General features: G+C 38.5%; 1 protein-coding gene across 13 annotated transcripts in view; it reads left to right on the forward strand.

Annotated features, from left to right (window-relative positions):
• The window catches only part of nrxn3a (neurexin 3a), a 173048-nt gene that overhangs the window by 112741 nt on the left and 44756 nt on the right, over positions 1-15551 (forward strand). For all 13 annotated transcript variants that reach the window (XR_011244839.1, XM_069536473.1, XM_069536475.1 and 10 more), the window contains 6 exons: positions 2750-2869; positions 4054-4174; positions 4663-4923; positions 5669-5859; positions 6371-6544; positions 9851-9970. Coding sequence is in view for 12 of the 13 variants with exons in the window: in XM_069536473.1 (XP_069392574.1) it covers positions 2750-2869; positions 4054-4174; positions 4663-4923; positions 5669-5859; positions 6371-6544; positions 9851-9970 (987 nt within the window). In the remaining variant the exon portion in view is untranslated. The remainder of the gene's footprint in view (positions 1-2749; positions 2870-4053; positions 4175-4662; positions 4924-5668; positions 5860-6370; positions 6545-9850; positions 9971-15551) is intronic.

The raw sequence follows: 15551 nt of genomic DNA on the forward strand, positions 1-15551 counted from the left end.
TATATATTTTAGGAAATCAATTGTATTTATAAGAGATGACATTAAGTGATTAAAATCTGAGAAGCAGGTTTTTGCAAACACTTTATTTCAATGATATTTAGAGAGGAAAGGGCATTGTATGACATTTGGTAACAGTATCTGAGACCCTTAATTTGAATAGTGTATTGACGATTTTACTACTAGTGTCCTTCTACCCATTAATGTCAATTGTAAAGAATTAATAATAAGTATAAATTATTAGAATGTTATAATGCACCAGTAATAACTAGTGGATGAGACACTACTTCCTTATGTTTCAAGAGCCCAAAACATTTCCGTCAGTATGGAACAGTATTTGTTTAGAAGATGAAAAGGTGACATAGAGTTACGTTGCTGGTAACAGAAGTCCAGAATGAGGGAAATAAATGAAAGATATTTGTTTAAACTTCAACAAAATAACCGACATAGGTGCAAACCGTACAGCATTTACCCCTGAAAAGTAAAGTCCATAAAATGAGGCAGACCAAGCAACTTGATTGACAGCTGACAATTTGATATATACAATTTGAATGTCCATGTTAAAATCAGTGTACTTTATGTGTCGCATGCAGTAATGTAAGAATGTCATACAGTGTAGAAACCCAAGGTAAACCTAATTGTGTAAGAGCTGAAACACTGGGTGATTAAGATATGATATGAAATTATATTCTCAGGCCAAAGACTGATCAAAATTATTTTTTTTACTTTTAAAGGTCCAGTGTGAAAGATTGAGGTGAAATAGATCTAGTTGCAGAAATTGAATATAAAAAAATCCTAGTGATGTTTACACTGGTTTGTCTCATCTAAATAGTACAAAATGCGGTTTTCTCTATCCTAGGATCGGCCCTTTATAATGAAATACTAAATATGTACATTAGGAGAGGGTCCTCTCTATGGAGGCTGCCATGTATTTTTTACAGTGGCTCAGACTAGACAAACTAAACACAAACTAAAACTGAAGGCGGCCTCAGGTTGTCTGTCATGTTTGGAAGGAGAGGGTGAGGTGAGTTGTATTCAACTGCAACATGCAACCTCACCACTAGATGTCACTGAATTCTACACACTGAACCTTTAAATGAAACACAGGTTACATCAGAGAGGACTGTTTAACTTGGACTCTGAAAATGGTTTTGTCAGATAAATTCATATCAGGTTACAGTCGCTGCTTTTACAACCTTACATTGTATACAGTGCTATAGTTGTGCAGCAGCGATAAATAATTAGGGATTGCTTTTTAGATATTTGCTTCTATATCAGTTATTTTAATCTAAAATAATAAATAATCAGTAATTACAGATTAAGAGGCTGAAACTTCCAGTTGATATATAAGAAAAATTAAGTTTGTTTTACCACTAGAAATGTACCTACAATCAATGCATCCTCGTGGATCTTGAGTAGAAGAGATCAAGAGATTGCACAGTTCAGTTTATAATATGAACCCCATCTACAGAAATTTCAAGGGCACTCTGTGATTCTGAGACTATACTGCAGTGGAGGATTCTTATGTAAGATGCAGTGCATGCAGTGAAACAAAGAAACCTCGGTGAAGGAATCATAAAGAACCTAAATGGAAGTAAAAAGCTCTTATGGAGCTCAGGGCTCCTCCTGAGAATGGCTAATTAATCCCAAACATTTTGATTGGATACATTTACAATCCTAAAGTAGTTATATGTCACTTTTGTAGAGAAAAGGTCAGGAGATTTGAGTCAACAGTGCTGTTTTATCTGTGCAGAAATCTGCACATCACTTCTCTAAATTGTCCCTGTTGCTGTGTGGTGCCTACAATCAAAGCAAAGAATCCCACACAGTTGTGGCCAACTATTAGAAAATCTGCATTGATGTTTCTGCAAAACTTTAATTACGGATTACATTCAGAGACAAGTGGAAAAAAATTGGAAAGACTCACATTAGAATCATAACAGATTATCTGCAGTTATTAGTGGCAATATTTAACAGGCAATACAATCAGGTTTGTAATACTGTGTTGAATTTGGTGACCTTAAACTGGCTGTATCATTGGCCCCAATTAATAATTAAACGGTTATCTATAATGGATTTGAAACGCTCAACAAACAATGTCCCCCCGACAACTGAAATTCTCATTAGAAAACACTAAAAATGACATCAGTGAGAAGTTTTTCGAAATCAATCAGGATTTTAAAACACACTGAAAAATGGTTATTTAGTTTGGAGAAGCTGCTAGTATCTCACCTCAGGGCTCTTTAAACAATCTACACATTTTTATTTCTCTCTTCTAAAGTAAGATTAAAAGATAGATCAAAAACATGTGGGGCATGCAAAGATTAAAAGACTTATAAATTGAGCATGTGTCTGAGTGGCTATGAAAAGAGAAAAAAAAGATATGGAAGGAATGAAAGTAACATGAAGAGAAATCCTAGAAGTCTTGAGTAAATGTAATTTTTCCTACTATTCCTGTCAAACTATTAACGAGCCATGACTCTTTTCTGCAACATAGTGGTCAGGAGTATTTTATGAGAATGACATTATGTCATGGGTGTCAAGTAGTTTGTATATTTTAACTGTATATTTCACTGACTAAACCAAACCTTTGTTTCCTAAAGGCGTAAGAATTAGAAAACTAGTGTGAAAAGCAAAAAAGCTGGGTGTTTCAATTCTGGCAATGATTCCAGGCTGACTGGTGAAGAAACAAAGGTTTGGTTTTAGCCTCATGTCCTGTGTCTTTAACTTTGTGATTGACCATTGTTCTCAGGCAAGGGACCGGAGACCCTGTATGCCGGGCAAAAGCTCAATGATAATGAATGGCATACAGTGCGTGTGGTGCGTCGCGGCAAAACCTACAAGCTAACGGTTGACGATGATGTAGCAGAAGGTACTTACCTACATCAACTCGGATCATGCTTGACGAAATGTACTTATTTTTTTCTTTCTCAGAAGTATTATATCATGCTGTGGTGTGTTACCATAGAGACTTACAGTAACTGCTACAAAGACAGCATGTAGACATTTAACTGGAGCCTGACCGATTTGTGAATTTCACAGACACATGGGTATCTTCAGGACTTGTGCAAGTGTACATAGGCAACCGGGCAAGAAAGTCTAGTTGCCTACATAAACTTGTTCAACTCCTGAAGTTACCATGTCGTGAATGACTGAGAATCTTCACAGATACAGTTTATGTTTGTCCAAATATACCTATATGAAAAATAAGAAAAAATGAATAAGGAAAAAAGATGGTCATTTATGTTTAAATTTTACATTTTAAATGTTTTTTTCTGAATTGAATTTATTTATTTATGTTTATAAAATGCTTATGGTTAAACTATAGAATACCAAGCCTTGGATTTTGTCAAAAACATCTTACAAATCCTGTAGCCATTTTTTTTCATGCGCACAAACACACACATCAATAGATAGATAGAGAGATGGACAGACAGGTAGGTAGGTGGGTAGATAGGTAGATAGATAGATAGAGAGAGAGAGAGAGAGAGACAGACAGACAGACAAACAGGTAGATAGATAGATAGACAGATGATAGATAGATGGATAGATAGATAGATAGATAGAGAGAGAGAGAGAGAGACAGACAAACAGGGAGATAGATAGATAGACAGATGATAGATAGATGGATAGATAGATAGAGAGAGAGAGAGAGACAGACAGACAAACAGGTAGATAGATAGATAGACAGATGATAGATAGATGGATAGATAGATAGAGAGAGAGAGAGAGAGAGGCAGACAGACAAACAGGTAGATAGATAGATAGATAGATAGATAGATAGATAGATAGATAGATAGATAGATAGATAGATAGATAGATAGATAGATAGATAGATAGATAGATAGGTAAGTAGGTATCAGCATCAGTCCCCAAACTCCATATCGGTCGGGCTCTGAATGTAGCCATTAGTGACAGTTTGCATCCATCTAATGCTGCCGATGTAATCTTTTCCTTGAATCAGCCCTTTTGTGTTAGTGTCAGACAGTGTTCTCTTTTCTTTTCGTTTTTTTGTCTTTCTTTTCAACCCATCCCCTTCACCCTCCCCGTCTCCAGGCCAAATGGTGGGCGACCACACTCGTCTGGAGTTCCACAACATTGAAACGGGCATCATGACAGAGCGCAGATTTGTTTCCAGCATCCCGTCCAGCTTCATTGGTCACCTGCAGAGCCTCAGGTACGGTCTTCAGTTTCACAAATAATGATTATGTTTGCAATCAGATGGCAAGCGAACACATCCACTGAGAACTGCCACACATATTATCAGAATTATTTAGCCTCTTTTGGGTGATTGTATACACAGACACATTTATTGAGTAGACAGTGTTTTCTCAGTTAATGGGGAAACCGGAGTGCAGAGTTAATAATGAATTAGCATTCATACAAGATGAATGCTAATGTTGCACTATGTCTCCTGAATATGTAAAGTCAAATGTTTAAACATTTATCAAACATAAAATTTAAAAGATATGATGCTTTAGGGAGTGTGTTTGCTAACTTTATGTGGAGCTCTTCTGGCCCCAAATGGCTCAAACACTCTGTGGAGAGCTATTACCAAAGGGTCCTTATCCAAACATTTATTTACTTTCTATTATCCATAACCAAGATGTTTAGAACCTTATACATAGGACAGTAATTTTAAACCAGTTCCTTTCCTTTCCTCAGATTTAACGGCATGCTCTACATCGACCTATGCAAGAATGGTGACATCGATTATTGCGAGCTCAACGCCCGGTTTGGGGTTCGTTCCATTATTGCTGACCCTGTCACTTTCAAATCCAAGAGCAGCTACCTGAGCCTGGCCACGCTGCAGGCCTACACATCCATGCATCTCTTCTTCCAGTTCAAAACAACCTCGCCAGACGGCTTCATCATTTTCAACTCTGGAGATGGCAATGATTTTATCGCTGTAGAACTGGTTAAGGGGTAAGTTTAATTGAACTTTTGTTTGTTGAAATTTTGAAAGACTTGATGTAACCTAATCTGTTTATTGACTTAACACATCTATCACCAGTATTTTTATAATAATGTATGAAGTGATCATTTTAAAGCAAAATAACTTTGAAAATATGAAAGGGATCTTTCATAGTAATGAAGTTAGAGAAAACCTAAAAATGAAGCAGCAGCTACCATCAACTTAACAGAGTTTTTTTTTTAAATAGGTTCCGCTCAGCTTTCCAGCCCACCCCTGTTATTCAAGCCCCAGTAAACACATTAGGAAGAATAAAAGCAGTTGGAATAGAGTGTGAATATTGGACTTACATTCATCTTGTGGACAGAAAAACTCCAAGTGAATGATTATGTTGCTCTGTAACTGCTGGATGAGTAAATAAGTTCACATTAACCTTCAAGGTGATATTCGTGTTCACAACTTATTTCTGCTGCCCTCATGTGGTCAAGAAAATGAATAATAATAATAATAATAAATGGATGATGTTTTTAGGTGCGCTATTCTAAGAGTGCAATAACGATGATCAATGAGCTTGAGCTTAGTCATGCAAGTGTTCTCTGTTTATTTAACTGAAAAGTTAATATGATGTAAAATCACATGTGGCCAGTGCCTCCCATAGGATCAAACACACTTCCAGGGCTTCTGGTTTATGAACATCACAAGTAAGAAGTTAGAAGGCTGGACGGTTTCAAACAGCTCAACGACTTTTCTGTTTCGCAGATACATCCACTATGTCTTTGACCTCGGAAATGGGCCGAACCTCATCAAGGGCAAGAGTGAGAGGGCACTGAACGACAACCAGTGGCACAATGTGGCCATCACCCGAGACAACAGCAACACCCACACACTGAAAGTAGACGCTACAGCCACGAGTCAGAGCATCAATGGGGCCAAGAACCTGGACCTGAAAGGTATCAGAGGCCATTAAACCATTTATCTGTTTATATCTCACTTTATGCACGGTTTGCATTTGACCACATTGGTTAAAGTTGTTTTATTGCTAAAATACTTGCATGCATTTTTTTCTCATTTTATAATATATACTATATTCTTATATTTTAAGTCATTCTATATTTTCTTCTTGTTTGAGTAGGAAAAGAGCCTCTTGAAAAAATATTACATGCAACTTAACTGTAGCAGCAAAGTTATTGCAAAAGGTTTGTTTTCTATGAACATAATAATGTTGATATGTTGTTAATATACGTAAATCCCAATTATGCTGTTCTGCAGTTGTCTTACATTTAACTGTGTAACTTTCAACATTTGATGATTAATATTCACAAATTATTTACAATTCACAATTCATTCAAATGTATTTTGTAAAAAACTGCACAGATCTGTAAGATATTGCCACTTACAGAGAGAATCTATAACAGTGACATATTGATATAAGATATCTCTGTACTCTGTCTTTTGCCACAGGTGATCTGTTCATCGCAGGACTGGGTCCGGGCATGTACGGCAACCTGCCCAAACTTGTGGCCTCCAGAGAAGGCTTCCAGGGCTGTTTGGCATCAGTGGACCTCAACGGTCGCCTGCCGGACCTCCTCAGTGACGCCTTGTTCCGCAGCGGGCAGATTGAGCGTGGATGCGAAGGTACACCGTCCCTCAAATCCCAGCCCGATTTAGACTACTACTACACAAACGGCAACTCCAGCTCCGGCAGCCCTTTCTTCTTGCTCAATGCAAACAGTAGCTCCATAGCCCTGCATCCATACGGAAGTCCCTCCCTCCTATTAACTGTGCTTGTTGCTTCACTTACCCACTGTTAGAGTCAGGCCAAATATCAAATACCTCCTCACCCACACCTCCATACGTTATCGGCCACATTGGTCGCCTGCTGCCAGTGCCGTCACACTCAAACAACAGAGCAGTTTTTGCCAGTGTAGTAACATTAAATACTGCCAGGTGCTTCATTTTTATTTCTCATGCTTTGTAAAGTTTTGTCCCTTTTTTTTCAGAATTTTGTGAATGTTTAGATCCTCCAATTAATATTATCATTTCAGAAGCTACTGCAGAGCTTCTGACAAGTGGCTGGTTCAGGTGTGTTGATACAAACATATGTGAATTCAATTGATTGTACAGAGATATATAAACATTAAGAGCAAGATTTTGCACTTTTGCACTAAAAATCATATTATGGCAAATCTATGGCATATGTACCTGACTCTTCACTAAGCCCTGCCCCCTTAGCAATGGTTACTGCATATATAGTTTACCGTGATAATGTTGGCATAAGATTTGTTTTGAATTTTGACTATTTTAATGTTTATTATTCAGACTCAGGTTCCAGATACAATAAAATAGAATATAGAAAATAGAATAAAACACATACAAATTACAAATAAATACTAACAAACATCTAACATAAAAACATCTATACTAATGCTTTCACAGCTGGGTAGCGCTGAAGTTCATTTTCAGAATCATTGAGCCGGCAAATAAATTCATGCAAGATTTTCTGGCCAAATGACACCTGTCAGTGATGACTTTGAAATATTGGATCATTTTTGTATAAAATATTCAAATCTTGAATCTTTAGATGTTAACAGTTGCACTACATTTTTAGAGATATTTTGGGCTTCTCCCCTTTATTGACAGAAAAGTACAGTAAAGGTGAAATGGATCAAGAGAATGGGGAAGACATTGTCAGACAGAAAGCTGTGCTTACTTATGCTAAGCTATCGCTCTTTGGGGTTTGGGTTTATCTTTGTACAGGTGCACAAAGATTTGAGCCAGTCACTCTATATATAAATATATATGTATAAAGCAAAATGTATAAAGTCTATGAAGAGACCTATCTCACAGCAGCCATTTTGACATGAAACCGTAGGTAAACACGGGCGTTACTGATCACATCAATGAAGGTTTCGTTTTATTAGGGAGTCCTAATTAGTAACACCTGCGTTAACGTACTTTTTCCTCTCAAAATGGCGGCTGTGAAAATAGCCAGTGCATCACAGCCGCATTAGAAGTCTGTATCAGTCCATACCTGAACTTCAGACCAAACCGTTTGTTCTCAAAGCAACACTTGCCAAATTCCCAGTCGTTGCATTGCATGCATTTTATGAAACTTTATCAAAACGGGCTGGTGAAACATTCCTTGTGATCAGCAGGTGTCCCTGTTGAGTCACCTCCTCCTGCGAGAGTCATGCATTTTTTTTTTCTGTCATCATTTTGAAGGTTCTGGTTCAGCTTCCACAACCTGCTCTTGTTCGCATGGAAGTCATTTTTTGTGTCGTTGTGTTTTTTTGTTCTTATGTCTGCCATATCATTCAGTTGGGCATTGACTCTATTGTATGCTATTCATTTTGTTTTATCAATAACATAAAGAGCCCCATGTTACACAGATTACTGTGCTGACATTTCATTTTAATCAGAGCAGAAGATAATATTTTATCTACTGTATGTCGTCCTCGCTGTGACAATCTGAATGGGGTTGATAACAATGTCCTTCTCTCTACTGTATGTACTACAAGACAGAAATGGTTGATTGATTTATTTTTCAAAATAAAATTTCATCAATCAGTTTGTTGTTGTCCATGGCATTCTAATGTCTCATGTGTCCCTTTGCTTTTTTTTGCGTGTCTTTTTTTCCACTGTGTATCATGATCAGTTGATTGTTCATTGAACCTGTATTGCCATGCACTGCCTTTATTTCATGACAGAACTTTCATCAGTTTGAACTTATTTACGTTTCGTCCTATCAAAGCCCATTATTGATTATTGAGTTGGCAGCTCAGGTTGTGGCAATACACTACTTTCACCACTAGATGGTGATGCTGCCCTGCTGCTCCATCTTTGCATGACATCCTAATTCAGATCACTGAATTCAATCCCCAGAAATACGAGTTGCCATTAATGACGCAGATATTCCAACATTTTAAGTCACTGTAATTTCTGCAACTCCATTCCTTCCTCCAACTCATCATCAGATCACAGCTCCTTTCACATAGCAGCTTGCATCATTTCACCAGGTAAGTCTCTACTTCACACATTCACCTGATTTAAATTAGATGAGCCAGGTAGATTGATCTATGTACAATAATGTGTAAGCAACGATTAAGAGGGTAAATTCCTCATTTTGTATCATTTACATATATATATATATTATATATTACACTTTAGGTTGAAAGTGTCACTGTGATATGTTATAGTATATATAACAGAGAAGTAAAACAACATTAAATGATTTATAATAAAATTATATTAAAAATGTAAAACTATCAACACAATATTCACAATAAGAAATAATTACAACAACAGTATAACAATAATCTCCACAGTCCTGCCTTACTTGTTTCATTTTGTGCCACACTGTGAAATTTTAGCCGAGATAATAGTTGGAAACATTATATTTGTCATCGTAATCTCATATGACCCACTCAGCTGCACAAGCATTTGAACGAGAGTTTTAAAGCAGAGATGAAAAGATGAATCCGACTGGAGAACAAATCCAGTGCGAAGACCCATTTTGTTCATAAATGACAAATGGATGGTAGGAGAGAAAAAAACAAAAGAGAAAAAACCCTGACACTTTATTCAAATTAGTGCTTTAATTAGAGTCAAAACTGTTTGTATAATTAGACACAACCAGCAACAACAAGATGCGTAGCTTTGAACACATTCATATTTTTGGCTTAAAACCATTTTTTGCAAATCCATGCTCATCTCACAGTCACTAGGTCAAAGCACTAAAGTTATGTTTTATCTTGTTTTTGAATGAGAACATGTTAGAGTTGGTTGGCGGGGGCAAAACGAGAGCTAGTAAGAGTTCTAACACAGCGTCTCTGAGTTGATGCACTTATTATAGTTCACCCTCCGGTTCATTTGTCAAGTGTTACACCCAGATCTGTGTGTGTTTGTGTTGTGTGGTTGTGGTCGATGGCTGGACTTCCACAGGTCCCAGCACCACCTGTCAGGAGGACTCCTGTGCCAACATGGGCATTTGTATCCAGCAGTGGGAGAACTACACCTGTGACTGCTCCATGACCTCCTACACCGGCACACAGTGCAACGATCGTAAGTAGTGCCACGCGTGACTGAGTTGATGACACCGCACCCATGAGTATAGCTACAGATGCAGAGGCACACAGACCACACAACCGCTCCAGCATGCACACATTCAACAGGACAAAAACTCACTTTGCATTTAACGTGTCTACAACTCGATGTTCTTCTGTGGCCTACCCTGTTTGTGCGTGTGTGTGTCAACTTCAGAATTATTCTTTAGTCTATGGTGCTTTGCGTTCATCTCACGTGGTTTGTCTGCAATGACGATTTGACACTTTGACCCACTAACCCTAACCCCACTGCTGTAGTTATTCAAGGATGTAGGAGAAGATTTAATCAACGTCTGGAGACTTAAGGCACTCAGCCCTGCTTCCAATGACTGCTCCAGGGCGTTGGTCGCCTGTTTATTACATTATTATAAATATTAAACATATCTCATGCCTATATTGCACCAAAATTGGCACTGCATTTTTTCAGGCAATTTAAAACACACACTTCATCTCTGAAGTCAAGTCTACATACAGACACACGTTTGAGGAATTAATAGGTAGTTATGAGTGTCAGGTCAGCTCGACCATTATTATTATTGTTCTTGTTATTATCATTCAGAGCCTTACTCATGCTGAAACTTTATTCATTATTCATATTTATTCAATCAGGGTATTTATTCAACCAGGGTTCTGCACAACTGGGGGCCCTGTAATATTTTCTTTCAGGCCCCTGCTTACTGTGCCTGGAGCTGCAAACTGTAAAGTATATTACAAATACTAACACAGAGGTTGCCAGTGTCCTTTACATGCCAGACACAACAATATCCTGTAAATCCCCAAATATAATATATGAGAAAGATGAGTCCAAATGAGACAAACAATAAAAAGAGATTCCACTTAGTCCCTAGATTAGTTGCAATACTGTCATCAGACAATGGGCAAATGGCAAAATTAAAACATAATGTGAAACCTCTGTGGCCAAACATAACTGGGTGATAGGAGGAAAATAAAAACATTTCAATACTATAATATATATAATTAAAAATGGCAGGAAACGTTGCAGTCTCTGGTTTCCTTAAAGCTTTCTATTTGATCGAGTGAGTGTGTGTCTGTGAGTGTGTGTAAGGGAGACGATAGAAGAAGTAAGGAAACAATCCAAGTGTCTGGGGAGAGAGTTTGTTATGAAGGAGTTCCTTGAAGCGTCTTTAACTGCTGCTTGTGTAGCTGCTCTGTTCGTTTTATTTATTTCTTCCTGCAGGAGCGGTGTCATTGTGCATTCATGTCCACACCTACACTCCTCAGTTTGAGTTGGATTCCGAGGACATTACAAAGTAGACTCTCATGATTGTGAGAGCTCTTGTCATTTCCTCTTTATAACAACAACAGCAGCATTAACCAAATGGAGTCACGCCAAAGTGCAGTACCAACATCTGATGAACGCACACACAAACTCATACAAATACACGTACACACACACAAACTCACACAAACACACAACTCTTAAAAAGCAAACATGCAGGCAGACACACACTTCCCTGTCAACACAAAAACATACAAAGCAACTGGGTGTTTGGAGGCTTTGGAAGCAGCTACTGTGTGTAACATTTACATGTTAGTTTTCAGGCTCAGCAGCAGCCAAATGGGATCTGAACATGAATATTAACCTGTGACTCATGAAAGAATATCTGTAACAGTTACTCTATCTGCACCTGAATCTCGACTCCTGCTTTCCGTTTTCTCGATGTTTCTTTTGGCAGAGCCAGAAGCGTGGTCGCGGTCGTAGTACATCAGATTGAACTTTAGCAGCATTTTGATGGATTGGATAGTGTCTGTGACACCAATCCAATCCATCTGCTGTCGTGATTGACTAATTAAGACCAAAGTCTGATTAAGACGCTGCCATGTAAACAGCATTTCATCTTAACTCAAATAAGGTCATACTCAGAAAAAGCAATAATAGAATTAAGACAGGTGGATTATTTTGGCTTCAGTTGGATTATGCAGACATGTGTGCATGTTACTTGGATTATAATATTATATTGGAGTTTTCAAAGCATTTTGTGACATTGACATTTGCAGCATTTACTAACTGCTTGAGGACACATGCCCTGGGTCTAACTGTTAACAAGTAGTAGGACAAAATGTGGACATAATTTGACTGTGCTCTGTGACATGTCAAGGAGAATATGAATGGAATATTCCATTAGCAACTCACGTAAGGATCCAATCAAAATAAAGTTTTATTCAGAATAAGGTCAATAGTCTGTATATTGCTGGCAATGTTAATACAGTCAGATAGATTGATTGATTAACTGGACATGTTCTATCCTTTGAGGAGGGGACCCCTTGTTAAAAAAAGATTCCTGGAGCTCTACATACAGTAGTTGTGTATTCGGGGTGACAGTGTTTTTTATTTATTTAGACTATTTCATTTGAATCTTCTAGACTGGTAATATTTACATTAACATTGATGTGATCTTTAAACTGGCGGCTGTGGCTGAGGGGTAGAGTGGTCGTCCTCCAACCAGAAGGTCGGTGGCTTGATCCCAGTCTTCCCCATCTGCATGCCGAAGTGTCCTTTGGCAAGATACTGAAGCCTGAATGGCCCCTCATAGAAAAAAGTTCTGCCCACAGACTGTATGAATGTGTGTGTGAATAACAAAACTGTACTTTGAAGCATGTGGTCATCAATGCTACATAAATACAGACCATTTACCATTTTAAACTGGAAACATGGGCTTTCATACACAGAGTATACTGATACTTTCTCAGTATCATGTTGCATGTGCAGAAACATGATTGAAGTTATGTTAAAAAACTCTGCTTGTTCTGCTCTCACATCTCTGTCCCCATGTCATTTAAAAATGTGCTGAACATTGGAAAATCACCATAAAGCCACATCAGCACAACTGACAAAAAGAGATGGGATGGTGTTGTTTAGTTTCCTCCTCATGTGGCCTGTCTCTGCATTGTGCACTGTGCTGTGCAGACTGACTGACAGTGGACCTGTGCCAAGTGCTATATTTTGGCCCACATAACAATTGAGAAAATAAAGAGTCTGGACAAAAGAAAACATAATTATAATAGAACACATTTTATTGTATATTGTGATTATGCATAAATACAATAGCACCACAAACTGAAGTCCTAAAAACGTATCATAATAGCTGAATGAGCACAAAGAATAACTGGACATTTTTAAGCATCACACAAGTAATGTTAGGCAATAAGGGCTGTTTGCATGTTGGTTGATAAAACTGAGTCCAGACTGTGGTGTGTATTCTTCCAATATAAAAAGCATTATAGTGACAATTACAGTTATTGCAGAGTGACACAGCTGAGGACTTGCACCTTATTTCATCTGAAACCCAAGGAAGCCCCATAATGCATGTATACGTTTCTTTTTATTTATGCTTTTTTTTTCAACCTGTAGTAGAGTTGGGATTTTAGGTTGAAAATTTTGTGGTAGAGTTTGTAGTATAAGAAAAAAAGTGTTTTTCTTTTTTAAAGCTGTGGTTCATCTAGACGGCTCAAGATTCAGCTCTGAGCCCCTGATCTCATATAGTCCCCTAGACCTGCAGGTCCCCAGGTCACCAGCATCTCAGACACACTTACACCTGAAGCAGCTGTATGTCTTCCTCTCTTCCCATGAGGAAGTGGTGACTGGGCGAGTTGGTTGTTGGTGCACATTAAGAGATAACAAAAAAAGGGACGGCCACACTTGTACAAATAACATGTATGCATGCAGGAATACAGTAAAAGTGATGTTTGTAAAGGTAGTTGTGAGAAGTTTTACCTCTCATCTAATCTGACATTTTGTTAAGAGAACTATGATATAGCCTGTTCAGTATCAGACCAACACTGTCCTCTGTAAAGGACAAACCTGTAGGTCTTCTATGCAAGCAGCTTTTTAGGACCTGTACGTATGTTTTACTGTTAGCCGACCTCTTGTTGCCATATTAAATATAATATAAATATGTTAGATGATGTAGCCACAAAGTACACAAAAGGTTGAAAGGTTAAAGTTACTATGACAACAAAGGTGCTCTAACATTAAGGGAAATCTTACTTTAACCCAAACCACAAGTTAACCCCAACCCTAAACCTGACCATGTTGTTTTTGTGCCTAAACCGAACCAAGCAGCGACTTTTCTGTTATTTATTGTTGTATTACTGTAACCATGACAACAAAGGTCAGGTAGACCTGGTGCCAATGGGGCACCGTTTCAAGAGGTGCTCGAATGGGTCATCGAAGGGGTTGGAGGACTACTTTGTTGATGCAAACAAGTTGACATCTGGTTTGAATTAGATGACTACAAGTGTGCAACTTTTAAAGAAAGTCACAAAGTCGATTTTTGGTTTCTTTTTTTCTGTAAAGTTCGATTTCTTGGAACACATGATTAGCCCTCGGCTTAACTCCCAATAGGTCATCACTGTACGTGAAGGCTTTGAGTGGTTGGGATGAAACTATCACAGTCATCGCAGAGCGGTCACGTTTCTGTAAGTTGACTTGGAGATCAACTTTTTCTTGGCCCAAGGTTCTACAAGAGAAGACACACACACGCACACACACACACACCCTGTATACTCACACACATACACACACGCCATCTGGGCCACAGCAATGATGAAACCCTGTGTCAACAGACAGACAGCTGCCTGTTTCAAAGGGAGATCTAAGTGGGTCTGTCTGTGTGCGTGTGTGTGTGCGTGCGTGCCACAAGGCATGTATCAATCCTTCCAAAACTTCCTATAGACTGCAGAAGAGAAATAGTTTTCAGTTTTTAAAGTGTTTCAAGTTCTCTCATTTTGGCTTCACATCCACTTCCTGAACAGTGGACTGTATTTCCACTAAGGCCACAGCGTTGTAAATATCAGCTTTCAGCTGTTGAGCATTCGACCTTGACAGCAACAGTAACAGTGTTCCGAGATGCATCGGAAAAGCAGCGCTGTGTCTCAGCCTCTTCAGTAAACTAACACCATCCTGGGTTATTTGATTAACTATACCAATAAATGTCTCATTAACAGGCCCATTGCTGGGTCAATGATCTCACTTCAGATGAATGCAGGATATTTAAAGAGGCTGGGGAAAAGACAGTCTGTTCAACAGCCAGGAAAATAGAAAAGGTCACCTCGTGCTCTCTTGATGTCAGCAGAAGAAGTGGTTGGTTTGTTGTTCAACTTTCTTTTTCCCCTTGAGCTGTTTGACAGTACGGTTAAGTCTCAGTGGTCATATCATTCCAGGAGCAGCAGGTGGATACAGATCTGATAAACCTGCAGCAACCTGCCGCAAGTAGTCACATGAAGACAATTGACAATTTGAACATTTTGAACTTTTGTAAATTCAAAGTGTAAAATACCAAAGGTTGTTAATGCAGTGAAGATGATGTTACGTTGAGGTTTTTATAGTGGACCCAGAGGCAGACACAGATACTCCGGCTGGGTTAACATGCGTTTATCTGGTGGAGAGAGGCAGACAGAGCAGGGAAGCAGGCAGGTCAGTACAGTGCAGAGTGAATGGCTGTTGGCTGTGGTATAGCTGTAGGGAACTGGGGCCTCATTTTTAAAACAGTGCGTAAGATTCCTACTAAAAGTGTACG

Source organism: Paralichthys olivaceus, chromosome 12, assembly GCF_024713975.1.
Source record: "Paralichthys olivaceus isolate ysfri-2021 chromosome 12, ASM2471397v2, whole genome shotgun sequence".
NCBI lineage: Eukaryota > Metazoa > Chordata > Actinopteri > Pleuronectiformes > Paralichthyidae > Paralichthys > Paralichthys olivaceus.